General features: G+C 40.4%; 1 protein-coding gene across 1 annotated transcript in view; it reads right to left on the bottom strand.

The window, feature by feature from the left end:
• Positions 1–6058: 6058 nt before the first annotated feature.
• The window catches only part of KCNN2 (potassium calcium-activated channel subfamily N member 2), a 154044-nt gene continuing 145777 nt past the window's right edge, over positions 6059–14325 (bottom strand). The window contains exons 7-8 of the mRNA XM_064595581.1: positions 9710–9779; positions 6059–6667 (exon numbers count right to left, since the gene is read on the bottom strand). Coding sequence (XP_064451651.1) covers positions 6377–6667; positions 9710–9779 — 361 coding nt within the window. The 3' untranslated portion in view covers positions 6059–6376. The remainder of the gene's footprint in view (positions 6668–9709; positions 9780–14325) is intronic.

Here is a 14325-nt window from a genome sequence, read left to right as displayed (position 1 = left end):
CTCCGACATCATTTTAATTTCTAGTTTTTTAATTATCAAAGTCAAGAATGAAAACACACATTGCTTCCTTGATTCCTCTCCTTTTTATTTTATAATTTTTTAAAAAGATTTTATTTATTTGACAGAGAGAGAGACAGCGAGAGAGGGAACACAAGCAGGGGGAGTGGGAGAGGGAGAAGCAGGCTTCCCGTGGAGCAGGAAGCCTGATGCGGGGCTCGATCCCAGGACCCTGGGATCATGACCTGAGCTGAAGGCAGACACTTAACGACTGAGCCACCCAGGCGCCCCAGTTCCTCTCCTTTTTATAAACAGGTTTTCATCAACTACTTTGTAAAGGGCTTTTCCTCTAAAAATGTAATCTTTTAATTTTTTTTGTTAATAAAAGTACTGCTTTTTTTAAAAAAGCAATTTTTGACTTTTTCCTAAGTTTTCAGATCTACTTTATTATGGATGCAGAGAAAATGTCCTCTTAATGTGACTATTTCTAGAAGGGAGAGGAAGCAGGAATCTCATGAAGATACAAAGGATTCCATACTGGAGCTGTTTTCCCATCACTAGAAAATGTTTGTCCACCTTTTTTTTCCCCCACTGCATTCTGATTGAAGAGCAATAACCCCTCTGTTACCAGTGCTGTCTCTCGAGTGAAGTATAATCCTCACATTCCCTGAACATGTTTTAAAACACATAGAAATAGTACAAAATTAAGTTTTTTAAAGAAATCAGCGAAAAGTACCCTTTTGCAGTCATGTTATATTCTTTCCCCTTACAAACTCCAAAATAAAAACATTGGCTCGCTTAACACCTTTTATCTATTCACTGTTAGTTTCCTCTTTGAGGTACAGTGATTTTACCCAACACGATGGTTAATTTTGGATTTATATTCCCAAGGCCCACAAAAATAAGAATGTCCGACCTGACAGTTCCATTTATAAGCAGTAAAACAAAAGTGGGAATAAGCGGGATAAACAGGTTCATCTGTGATTCAGAACTATGCATAACCACATCACACATGTAAAAATCAGAGAGACAGGCATGCATGTATTCTAGCCCCCCTGAAGGGATGGTAGGTGGCACAGTGAAAATTCTGGTCTTTTAGAATAATGTAGATTTAGAATGTTGTGACCAGAAGGTGTTAGATTTTTGTTGTACATTATACCAAATGTCTTCTTACTAAGGCAATTTTGATTCTTCCTGTACAGTGAAGATACAGATATCTTTATTTCAGTGTCTCAAAACATCCCTCATCCGCCATCTGAGCAGGGCTGTGGGCCACAGTCTCTCCAGCATGTCAGGTGCTGGCCTTCGTTCACTGGTCCAGCTTCAGTGGAGGTAACAGGTGGTGTTGTCTCAGAGCGTAGGTGGCCACACTGAGTTTGTTCTGTCACCTGTTTGAGTCCCTTGTCACTCATACCCACAAAATATTCCACAGTGCATGTGTGTTTTTCCCCTTGAGCTAAAGTAATTTAAGTAAAAATAAATAAATCCTACCAGGCAAAGCAGCCCCTGGGGGGAAAAAATAAAGGAATTCAAATATTTCCCTTCTTTTTTTAAAGATTTTTTTTTTTCGGGCGCCTGGGTGGCTCAGTCGTTAAGTGTCTGCCTTCGGCTCAGGTCATGATCCCAGGGTCCTGGGATCGAGTCCCACATCGGGCTTCCCGCCCTGCGCGAAGCCTGCTTCTCCCTCTTCCACTCCCCCTGCTTGTGTTCCTGCTCTCGCTATGTCTCTCTCTCTTAAATAAATAAAATCTTAAAAAAAAAAAAAAAAGATTTTTTTTTCCTTACTGTTAAATAATCTCTACACCCACCATGGGGCTTGAACTCACGACCCCGAGATCAAGAGTCACATGCTCTACTGACTGAGCTAGCCAGGCACCCCTGAAATATTTCCATTCTTTAACCTTAGCTGGGCACTAGGTTTTCGCTGCCACAAAATATGTGAAGTAACAGAATTGAGTTAACAAGAAATATCTTTTTTTTTTAACAAAGTATCTTCTTTACAGATTTTTTGGGGGGTCGGGTGTGTAGGAGACCTCAGGGAAGTTGATGATTAAGTAAGTAGTTGGGCTATGGAAAGACGCAAGAGCCACTTTCCTAATGAGGAGTCAAGGAGTCTCGTTACTAACAAAGTAGGAAGCCTGGAGAGAGCAAGGATCCTGATGAGGGTTCTGTTTAGCCATAGTCTGCTGCCTACAGTCTTCCTCACACTCACCTTACAGCAGGAGTTAAAGTTGACCCAGCTCCAAACCAGAACGCCTAACACTGCCAGGATTAAGCAGCCCCAGGAATTCCTAATTACTTTTGTAAACCCCTCCCCAACCCTGCCATGTGGGGACCATGAACACTGGGGCAGAAGAAAAAGAAGAAAACCCGTAAGTAGAAAAGGCCATGTCGGTGGGGGAGGGGGAGATAGGGGGGGAGATGGGGAATTCAAATTATTTCTAAAAATTTGAAATGGGAAATATCTGCAAAGTCATAATCTGTATTTTCTATTTCCGGGCTCACTGACTCGAGACATATTTCATAGAAGTACTAGAAAGCAGCATTGATGGACTTTTTTTCTTCCCTGACCTAAGAAATCACAAAGGAGCGTGCCCGTCAGGGGCTCTGGCCAAAGTGTCAGTGAGGTGGAGAAGTTGCTGGTGTCCTACCCCTTGTTGCCCTGGCTTCCAGCCTCACAACATCTATTAGGATTCATTTGTCAAAAAGCCAGTTTGATAGTGTTTTATTAGTGGATTGACTTGACAGTTCCCCTTAGAATGCACAAACTGTACCTGTGTGTGTTACAGATGGGGAGAAGTACGTGGAAGCTCACCAATGACAGGGATGGGTTTGGAAAAGGAACTGAGCCCTTTGGTCCAACTCTTGGGTGGCCATATTAGCTCAGCCCTAATCATGTATCCCAAGTCATCAGCATAGGGCGCAAGCACCCTCCACACTTCTGGATCATGTTTACCAACAGATTTTGTGGGATGGCAAGCAGAGGAAAGGGTAGGTCAGAATCACAAAGACAAAGCATACGTACCTATTGATATTCTAGATTCCATTACACAAAAAAACAACGACAGAATCAGGAAACCAATCAACAAATGCAGAGTCTAGGAACTTCCTTTAAGAATTAATTAAGCAAAGGGGAGAATTTATAAACTCTACTGCCAGGTGTTAGAAGTGGTAAGACAGGCAGGTATTGGGGGGTTTGGCATTTGTTGTCTTATACTGGAAATGGTAATAAAAAATGTCTGCCATCATTTGGAAAAATAGATGCTAGGCTTCAGAAAGGCCCTCTGCTACCTCCTTGGACACTTGTTTTGTGGCTGAGAAGAAAGAGGCTCAGTAGGATTAAGTCTGTTCAAGCGCGTAGAGCTAGCAAGTGTCAGGACTCAGTTTTAAATCCTGTTCTTTGAACCACATGCTCTTTCCACTCTGTTATTCCACCTCTCAAGACCAGGTAAATTTGCAAAATAGTAGGGCTGTAGAATTTTAATCCACCCCTTGAGATTTGTATTAAACCTAACCTACAGGTCCCCTGCCCACTCCCAATTTCCATCTTCTCTTTTGGAACATAATACTCTCTTTTGGAATATCATTATTGGGTTATTGCTGATGCTTTGGTGTGAAGAGCTCTTGGAAAAGAGTTACCAAGGGAAGAGCAACTGGGGAGAAAGCATATTCAATTTCCTAGATCTATTACCTGTTAAACTTGGCTCATCCTTGTTTCTTGATGAGCATGGGATCCTCTTTGTTGTGGCCAACTTGTGACATTGTGTGTAAGTAGGAGAAGTGAAGAAAGTTACTGAGGAAGGAGGGGCTGTTGTAATTCAAAATGATTTGTGGTAGCCCTATGTTCCCATCCTGACTGTCAGGAAACAGGGAGGCCCAGGTGTGGTAGGCTGGCAGGTGTAAAAACACTCAATTATCATTAGAAATTTTGACAAAGTACAAATTAGAGCAAGGCCTAGATCCCCACAAAAGAGTAGTCATCTGAGGAGCCCCCAGGGGATTTTGCCTCCTGCTGAAAGGCATATGGGAGGAGACTCGGGTCGTGTTGCAGGGAAGTAGGGTTCATTCAGCAACTCGTTGACCATAATGTCGACCCGATTGATAGGTCTTCTGTTCCTCTTTCAAGTTCTGGTTATTTGGTATTTTTTAAAATACAGAAACAAAGGATCATACGCTTTTGTTGAATCATTACCAGTCTTCATCTACTTTGCATAAAGAAGCAGGAAAGGACGGATCAAATTTGGGGGACTGATGACTGCCAACCTACAGGAGCTGCATTTAATCAGGAAGAGGAGGATAAATACAAGGTCATGAAATCTAAAATCTAATTTCTCTTCTCTGTTCTTCAACTATATATTATTCTTTCCCTAGTCTTGTAGTATATTCTGGGATGGTGGTGCTAATTGATCAATAAGAAGATCATTAAACTTAATTATCTGCTATTCTGCTTTTTAGTCACCATAGAGGTATATATAAGAATTTTATAATCTTATATATTTTATATATATATAATCTTATATAAGAATTAACGGTGTCAATTGCCAGAACAAATAATCATCTTTTCAAAATTTCTTTCTTATGTCTAGTGTTTGCACCAAATACTGGATCTATTCTTGTATATAACCCAGAATCCATAAAAGAAAATTTTAATTTCATCCATGGAATAGACATCCCCATGAAGGTCGGATTTGAAGTTCATTTAACTCAGCGATATGTTCCCAAAATGGTACTCTAAAAGTTTTTCTTTCACTTATTATTAAAAGACCTTCTAGGCCTCATCCTCACCCTACACAGACACATGTAAGATGTGCGAATGGTTTTTCTTTTCAGCCATTTGAGACGGGTAATAAATCATAAGCAATCCTCCTGCAATCTAAAGAAATCATCCTTTTATGTCCTTGATCTTGAATGGAAATGTCTGATTTTTGCATCAGTTATGGAGAATGGTTATGAAAGTGATTTTATTCATTGAATTATGCAAAGTGATGAGATTGAGCACTCTAGTTGTGGGAGAAGAAAATTACTTGGTAAGGTAGACACAAAACGGTATGGTGTAAAATAAAGGGGAAGAGGGCAAAAGCAGATTTCTCTGAAAATGTGGAGTAAATTTTAGGTTAGGTCAATCCAAGCAGGTTGGTTGAAGAACTGTCTAAATCGTGCCTTACTTTTGTGATGTGTTACCCCTGCTACTGTAGATCAGCTCTTCCGGTAGGCTCTGGAGACCATGAGCAGGTGAGGGAATTCCACACTGCTATCCCCTCTCAGATGGTTCTTCTAAACCCAGTCAATTCTTAAAGCAAATTTGGAAAGAGATGTGCTGGCCACATTTAACCACCCTGTTCCCTTTCCCTGCAACTGACCTTAACCGGCTATGAAACAAGTGTGATAGAACTCATGAAATTGACAAGGTGCCATTTACTTCCTTGTACCAAATACACAAGTAGAGACTAAGAGGGGACCATTTGCCAGGTGATAATGGACATGTTGAGTTAGGCTCATTTATGTCCATTATGCTGTTAGGGACTATGCAAACAGATGCGTGTATGAATACGCATGGAATCCAAACCAAGCGCATCATGGGCCTCCCATAATAAACAAATATAAGGGAAAAGATGAAATAACTGGTTTAGACCAAAAAGTCTTCAATATCAATCAGTTCACAGACAGTAGTGTACCCTGATACTTTCTTTAAATACATTTCCTGGTAAACTGGGAATAAAACAATTCTAGAAAGCATCTGTGTCCCCCTGGTCTATATATATGCTTTGATGTAACAGCTCCACCTTCCAGATAATTTGGAAATAAACGCAATTAGAAACTAGACACTGTAAACTCAAAGAGAATAGTAAGCTGCCTGTGTCAAATGAATGTGACTGTAACATTTTGTAATGGGGGAGCATCTTAGTGAAGGGAGTACAGGGCGATTGAAAGTCTTCTTCCAACCAGCCAGACTCTGGGTAATGGAAGTTATCAACATGTATCAGGCAATAACCAGTCATCTTAGCTTGAAAACAATGTGAGAACTGAACCTTTAGAAATGTCAAGGGACCAAACAAGTATGTGCAGAAATTAACTTTTTTTTTTATTATATATCATATAATGTAGTAGTAAAGTTTGTTTGAAGTGCATGAATAAAAAGTTAGTGAAATTACAGGAGGAACAATCTATATAGCAATAATAGGTGCATTCCTTGTGCATCTGAAAGGAAAAGAAAAAGAGTTTTCACTCATTTTGGCCTAAAACTTAGTGTCAGGTTCCCAGGATTCTGACATCAGAACCCGGATAACGCTGATTAGAACCATAGGGGCTTTACAATAAAAGCTAAAATATTGACCATATGATGGCAAAAAGTCTTATTTTGTGGTTGACTGATTCTCTTCTAGCTACTCTCTGATGAAGTCGGTGGCGCTGTGGAGGAGGACCGCCGTCGCCTGGACGAGGACCGGGACCGCTCGGCATTGTCGTAGCTGACGTGCTTGTCGTAATTCTCCATCTGAGCCTCGATGAAATCTCTCTGCTGTTGCCTGATGGTCTGGCTGATGAGCCCAGGGAGGGCGTGGATGCTGCCAATCAGAGTCTCTAGTTTTGTCTCCACGGTAACGATCCTCTTCTCAAAGTCTTCGCTCCGTTCATTTAGGTCGGAAATCATGTCATACATGATGTTCTGGGTCTACAAAACAGGATGGGAGACAGATAAGGAAACCAAGGACTAAGGTTTCAGGACACTGGCCCTGGAAGCAAACTGTCAACTCTCCAAGTCTGAGGGTTGGATTCCTTTTGGTGGCACACAAAGAAATAGGGGCATCAGCTAATGGAGCACTGGACTTTGCAAAGCAGATTTAGTATGTCTGTTCAATGCCAGGATTTAGAAATGGAGGCTCTTTGGGGCCCCTGGGTGGCTCAGTCGGTTGAGCTTCCGACTCTTGATTTTGGCTCAGTTTGTGATCCCAGGGTCGTGAGATCAAGCCCCACACCTTGGGCTCTGCACTGGATGGAGAGCCTGCTTAAGAAAGATTCTCTCCCTTCCCCCCACACCCTCCCCCTCCTAAAAATATGTAAGATTTTAGGCCTTAACCTGATCCAGTTGCAGAAAATGTCATACAGGTTTGCTGGTGGTATGCCCATGATTTTTGGTGGTGTCGAGACAAAGTTGCGATTTAATATTTATGTAGATTTCTTAATAGCAGTTACAAAAGTTAGCACGTCACATTCGTTTTGCAACATGTAATATTTATTAGGGCAAGGGTAATTTTTAAAATGAAGCAGATTTAAAGAATCATCATAATAGTACACAGAAGGTACTGGAATGTAGCAAAAATTTTGAAGGTGGAATATGAAGGAAGTTTAGGACAAACTAATTTGGTCAAGTAATTTAGTAACTTAAAGCAAGAAAAAATTCTGAATGATCCTTTGTGGCCCTAGGTTTCAAATTACAGGCTCTCCGTTGGGTAAAAGCATTTTGAGAGGTAAAAAGTTGGGGGGAGACTAAGTTACCAGTCTACGCTGTTGGCTATGGGTTTATCAGAGCTGAGTGGTTTGAAAGAGGAAAATGTTTTTTGTTCTCTAGCGGATCTTGAAACTGTCTTGATGAGAGGCTTTTCATAACTTGGACTCCCAGTTATGTTTCTGGAGGGAACTGAGAGACCAGGAAGAAGGAAAGGACGGGCACACGAATCTCCTCCCACTGATGCTTTTCCCAAGTTTCAAAACCTTTTTTGAAGCTGTCTATCCCTCTATCTCATTTCCCTCTATTAAATGTGCTCTTACCTGCTTACTAACCTCTTAATGATGATAAATGAACTGATTGAGAGAGTTACTATTCAGGACACAGACACTTAGTTTGAGCTTGGTCATGGAGACAGAGCACATTAACTTTATTTTTTACTACATAGTCTTGAGAATATGGGAGCAACATCCATTCACTCAGAAAATACTGAACCCTTATGGCACAACAACTCTGTAGCTGTAATAATAAGCATGGTACTCAAGAAATAATTTGAAAGAAATAGCGCAGCATATATCTGTGAGCATCCTGCCTTGTAGACAGACTCCTGAAGTGACATTATATAGTGCAGATTTATAATATTAAATTAATTATATAAGTAAAATGTTATATTATTTCCAAGTGGTCTGCTTTATTTACCCAATTTCTTTATCATTTGGCCTTGGAGTGATGTAAGAGTCCGCCCCATCTTTGTTCAAGACGAGAGCCACGTGTGTAAATATTAATTGAGAACATTTTCGAGTCTCATGTGTGCTGCCCACCTTCAATGCACGACATATGCTCTCCTGGGGGTAAGTCATTGAATTCTTCACTTACCTTCTATTTGTAAGGCCTCAAATACTCAATTTTTACATATTTATATTGCATGTGTCACTGATATACATTAAGACAAATATAGTGTCGTTGTGTTATTTCATGAGGCTAGAATAAATAGGTGTAATTTTCCTAGTGATACTGGAGGCTTTATAAAAGACAAACAACAGGATGTACAGATCCAACTGAGAGTTGCCCCTTTATTTTTTTATTTTTTTAAAGATTTATTTATTTGTTTTGAGAGAGAGCGAGCATGCGCAGAGAGGGGAAGGGGGTAGAGAGAGAATCTCCAACAGCCTCCCTGCTGAGTGCAGAGCCCAATGCAGGGCTTGATCTCACAACCCTGAGATTATGACCTGAGCCGGAGTCAAGAGTCCAATGCTTAACCGACTGAGCCACCCAGGTGCCCCTAGAGAGAGTTGCCCCTTTGAAAGCATTCGTGTTAAAAGGTTGAGAACTGGGGCGCCTGGGTGGCTCAGTCGTTAAGCGTCCACCTTCGGCTCAGGTCATGATCCCAGGGTCCTGGGATCGAGCCCTACATCGGGCTCCCTGCTCGGCAGGAAGCCTGCTTCTCCCTCTCACACTCCCCCTGCTTGTGTTCCCTCTCTGGCTGTCCTTCTCTCTGTCAAATAAATAAAATCTTAAAAAAAAAAAAAAAAAGGTTGAGAACTTCCACATGATGCCTCCTTTGGAATTAGCTCAGGAAAATGGAAGGTTGTCATTGTGGGCAAATATTCATATTTTTAAAGTGGAGTTGACTTGAAAGGAACAACCACAAATCAACCAGATAAATCTTGTGAGTGTGACAGAAGAATCAAGGGACCATTAATGTGCTTTTTAAAAAGTACTATGATTTTTTAAATAATGAAAAAAGAATCCTAAATTATAAAAACTGATTCTCTTTTTTTTGGAAAGATGATTCTCATGTTATGATGTAATTTCTTGTTTTTTTTTTTTTTTTTAATTTCAACATTGTAGTCCTCTGAGTGGGCTTAAAATAAATAAAAAAATAATTTTATTGCTGAGTCCTATGTAGCCCTGAACATCATGGTCAAACCCAGGATGTAGTTCTGTTCTCAAAGGGATGAGACTGAATGACAAATATGAAACCCAATGGTATTGTCTCATATTCCACTTATGTTTCTTACTGTATTTTCAAGCCCCTGTAAGTAGGAAGGCTTTTAGAATGGGGGTTGAATAATTTATGTAGGGAAAGAGCATATGAAGGAAGAGTTTTAGGAAAATTCTGTTCAGTTGGGTCATTGGGTTTAGGGTGGTTTGTTGGCTTGATGCGTTAAGCAAGTTTGGGGTGTCCTCCTCCAAAAGCACGATCAGTTACTGTGCAGTGCTTCATTCCAACAGACCTCATCACGAGGGCTGAGACCCCAAGCTTACCTTGGCCAGGTCCACCAAGGTATTGGCTTGGTCATTCAGTTTCCTCTGCTCCATCTTTACACTTCTTAATCTAAAAGACAGAATCTGAAGTCAGAAGGGCTCCTTCCTTTCTACTGCTCTCATACGCCTTCCAAAGAGCATGCATAAAATTGACAAGAGCAAAGAACTGCATGGATAATGCCTTGAATATTTGGGGTCAAGTCCAAACTGGTTATGTATCTGGTACAATGAGAAGCATGCTTCCCCAACACCGCAAAAAAGGAAAAGAGTGAGAGAGAGAGAGAGAGAGAGAGAGAAAGAGATGAGGTGTCCTTAGGACAACTATTTACCAGGGAGTTAAAAGTTGAACGGAGTAAGGCTCATAAGGATTTAACCATATGAGAAAAGTCAAAACATTCCTTAAAATCCCAGTATCGTTTCAAATAGACATAGGAAGAAATAGGCAAAGCGACGACAATTTCATCAATGTTGGAGCAGTGAGCACCTTCCTATGCCTACATGACTAGATACGGGGCATAGCCCTGTTCAGCTGGAGATGGATTGGGTTAGGTATTTGAACCTGATGAAACACAGTGATAAGTGAGATTCTTATTAGCAAAAAGAAAGCTTTTATTCAACCAGCAGCAAGATAACTCAAAACACATAATTCTCTTATTCTTCCTTGTGTTTCCCTTGACTTTCATCTTAAACTGCCATGAATTTGAAGGGGAGCCAGACCATTTCCTTGGGAGAATTTCCCTTAATTTTTTATTGTAGATAAAAGTCAGCGGACAATTAAAATGTCTGACAGATGGGACCACTACTCGTAAAGTTACTTTTAGATACTTTGAAATATCATTGCATATATCTGATTGACAGTCAAACAACCACTGGTTTTTTTTTTTTAAATCTTTCTGAATGACAACTCTTACTATTCCTTATTTACTATAATATTTTAAAAAAATATTTATTCATTGCTTACTCTGTACCAAGAAATGAAGATTTTCCAACAAGAGACAAGTGGTTTATTGTTCTTTAAGCCAACGATTCAGAGCCATGCTCCAGGAGAGGAACAAGTCTCTCTCAGCTACTTAGTTAAAAAAAAAAAAAAAGTCCATGCTAACCTTTTTGCCTTGATGACATGTTGTTTGTAAAGTATAGTGTTGATGTTGGAGAGTCATCTTGATAATTTCCCAATTTAAATGAAAGGTAATTACAAAAAAGGGATAAAAAATTCACAGGGCAAGATTTTACTGCCAGGGAGATTTTTGCAACAAATGTTCATGATGCACAGTGATTTTGTTTTGAAACTACGATATCCAATATGTCCCCAAATCTGCTTGACAGTGAAGATAGAGTTCCTTCTGCCAGTATGGGTGTAACTGACACCTGCCTATAACACGATATTTAACCATCCAAAACAGCTTAAGGTTATAACATATCATTGCAAGTCTGTGTTTCTCTATTAGAATGCTTGGAACTCAGTTGATTGGCTCCTTTCTGTGCTATTCTAGAGATGGAATATGTTTAAGTGTAAAAGAAATTTACAAATATGTATTTAAATCTAACACGTCGTTGAGATAGGTTTCTCTAAGTAGTTACAAGGATTACAGTTCTTGTGTCTGCCTTTTAAAAACAAGTCCCTTCCCTCCCCCTGCCAAAAAACACAAAAAACAAACAAAAAAACCCCCCTTGAAACGTGTAGGGTCATTCTACAGAAAGGTACTAGAGAAAACAAAGGGGCCAGACATGGACTCCATTCTCCCTGGCCCTAATTTGACCTTCAGTTTCTTAATGGAGGAAACGAATAGGGTTAGGTGAGGACAGTGGTTCTGGAGTGCTGGATTTATACCAGTAGAGGTGTTCTAGATGGCTAAGTGACACGCAAATAAGAAGACCTTAAATACTAAACCAGATGGAGAGACAGTCCTCTTTAATTCTCTTCCAATTCATGATTATTACAGGAAAAATGTCTCAGGCTGGTTCTATCCTGTTTTTATCTCCCAACACCTGCTAGTCTCTCCTTTCTGAAAAAAGAGAGAGCAGAATTTCAGCTGAGAGCTTTCTGCAGGCAACAGTCCGTGGCTAGAATTCAACGCCAGGGTTGCAGTTGTTGGCTGATGCTGCCTTTACCTCTCTTTGCTGGGGATGGTTTTTTGGTTTTTTCATTTTGGTTTGTTTTTGTTTTTGTTTTTTAGCCATTTTGTGATAAGAGACTTACATCAAGCTTTGTTTTCAGATTTAAGTAATAGGAGAGTCGGCACATGAATGACCCAAGTTTGGGGAACCAGATCAGAAGCCTCCAGCAACTAGTGAGTGCAGGCAAAGTCCTGAGCTTGGCCGGTCCCGCGGAAGGGCCAGAGTGCTGGTCCCTTCGCTGAGGCGAGTACTCTGTCTTCCAAACAGTGAAGCCTAATTTGCTTCTCTTGAATTCCTATATTATGTTTCTGACAGTAGAATTTTGCCCATTTTCTTTTCCACTAATCCGGAAAGCTGACATAGAGCAGCCTATTCGATTGGAATCCCCTGAGCTACGTGTACTTAAATCATCTTGCCTTGCTGCTTCTGAGACTGCCTGAACCATAGAACTGGCAGAAAACAAGCCTACTTAAAGCTTCAGTTGTCAGAATAAAAGGTAAAAGGTGTGTGTTTTACTTCCCTTCCCCCCGTCCCCCAAAAGAAGAATAAGGAACATATGTTGACTTCTTCCTTGTGAACTTCACTTATCACAGGAAAAGATCATGATTTTGGATCACATTTCCATAGCAGCAATCAGACTACTAAAATTCACAAATAAAGGATCCACTTGGGTGCATGCAGCCAGTAGAAAATTCTGCAAATGTTGAGGGGAGCGGCTCACACAACTTACTTCCGAGCTCTATTTTCATTTTGTTGAAATAAAAAGACAAAAGAAAAGAAACTGTAAAATATATAACAGCGTGGTGTTCAATTGTGCACAGGGGGCTCGATTCATTGGCGGAAAGATCCTGTTAAGGTTCTGCAGGATTTTGGCACAGTGATCACAGAAAAACACTGTTCAATTATATTAGCATCCTTCACTGCTGAGAGACTGCCTCACCCGAAACACAGCGCTTTCTCCAGAACGAAGGTTCAGAAGGAAGAACCTCTACCAGGTCATTATGGCCTCTTTGATACTCGATGTCCAAGTAAACTACAAGACCCATTTTGGTCTAATATGAATGTCATAGGGACAATAGTCTCAACAATGGGATTATAATGTCAGTGTTTCTTGGAGGGGATACATCTACTCTGAGTTGGGGCTGTTCAGAAGCCTGGCTTTCTGAAAGGTGGGTAATCCAAAAACTCAGCATCAGAGAAATTCTGTTTACTGAATTCCTCGGCTCCAAGACAAGTTCATGTTGATTGCTGGGTCTGTAGTTGAGATAGAAGAATGATATACTTTAAAAGAGTTAATGCTGATACCAGAAAAAGTGCTCAAAGGTCTACAGGCACAGGATGCTTCCTGGCACTAAGTGATGATCCCTAAAGACAGATCTGTTACTGGAAAGAGGACAGAGCCTGGAGAAGCAGGCATCTACTGGAGACTAGGGAGGCCATGTGTCAGGGAGAGACGCTGGGAAGAGGGGAGTCCAGATCGAGCCCTGGAAAAGCTCTCAGGACAAATCAGAGGATGGGAGAGGCCAGCAGAGCTCTAGCCAATGAAATTATAAATCTGTGTCTGAATAGTGGGCAATGGGAGCCTTGCCCTGAAGAATCGAGCCCTGTGTGCTTTCCTGCATGACTTCACTCACTCACTCAAAATGAGAGATTAGGCACGATCAGAATAATCTAGCCAAAACCCAGCCCATATAAATGTCCAGTTGTACTTTTTAATTTTTTTTTTTACAAAGTATAAGTACCCTCCCACATCAAAGGAAATCAGATAACCCCAAGACTAAGTTATAAAACAATTTAGAACATTTGCGTTGCTCAAAGCTGATCTACTTTAGAACTACATTGTTGCTACTGAAGAAACAGAATGAGAAATGTCTGCAAGAAGCAGAAGAATCATGAATGGTTTCCTCTGTTATGCTATCCCAGAGCAGGATTCTGGAAGGCCCATGTAAGCTATACCTTGAACCCCTTAAGAGTGGGTCCATGCACCTTCTAGAAATCTAACAATTGCTTAGGGGCAATTTTTCAATTTCGCTTCCCCCAATAATTTTTTCTGACATACTATAAAAATTTTCAAACCTGTGGCAAAGTTGAAAAAAATTTACAGTGAACACCCCTAAGCTGCCCCCACCTGCCCCAAGATTGGAGCATGAGTGCATTTTGCGACAAGATAGATAAAAATATAAATACCCACCATTCACATGTGGCTACAAAATTATTACAGAAACCATCAAAGCAGTTTTTCCAATAGTTTTGTTATATAAAAACTTATCAATGGTACCCAAGGCCACTCACATTTCATTTTCTATTTAATAGGTACATCACACTGACAGAAAGGGTTATAAATATGATCCCAGAGGAAATGGCATGTGTGGTTGCTAGACCCATAGACTGACCACACCTGCCCACACACACAAAGGTAAGTTTTGTGGTTTTTTTTTTTTTAATATACCTGAACAATGTAAGTTTGTATTGAAATATTAAAAGTACAAAGGATGATT

This window comes from Mirounga angustirostris, unplaced genomic scaffold (assembly GCF_029215605.1).
Source record: "Mirounga angustirostris isolate CCGP_5_RB_7025 unplaced genomic scaffold, mMirAng1.0.hap1 SCAF_7, whole genome shotgun sequence".
NCBI lineage: Eukaryota > Metazoa > Chordata > Mammalia > Carnivora > Phocidae > Mirounga > Mirounga angustirostris.
This window is presented reverse-complemented; position numbering and strand designations above follow the sequence as displayed.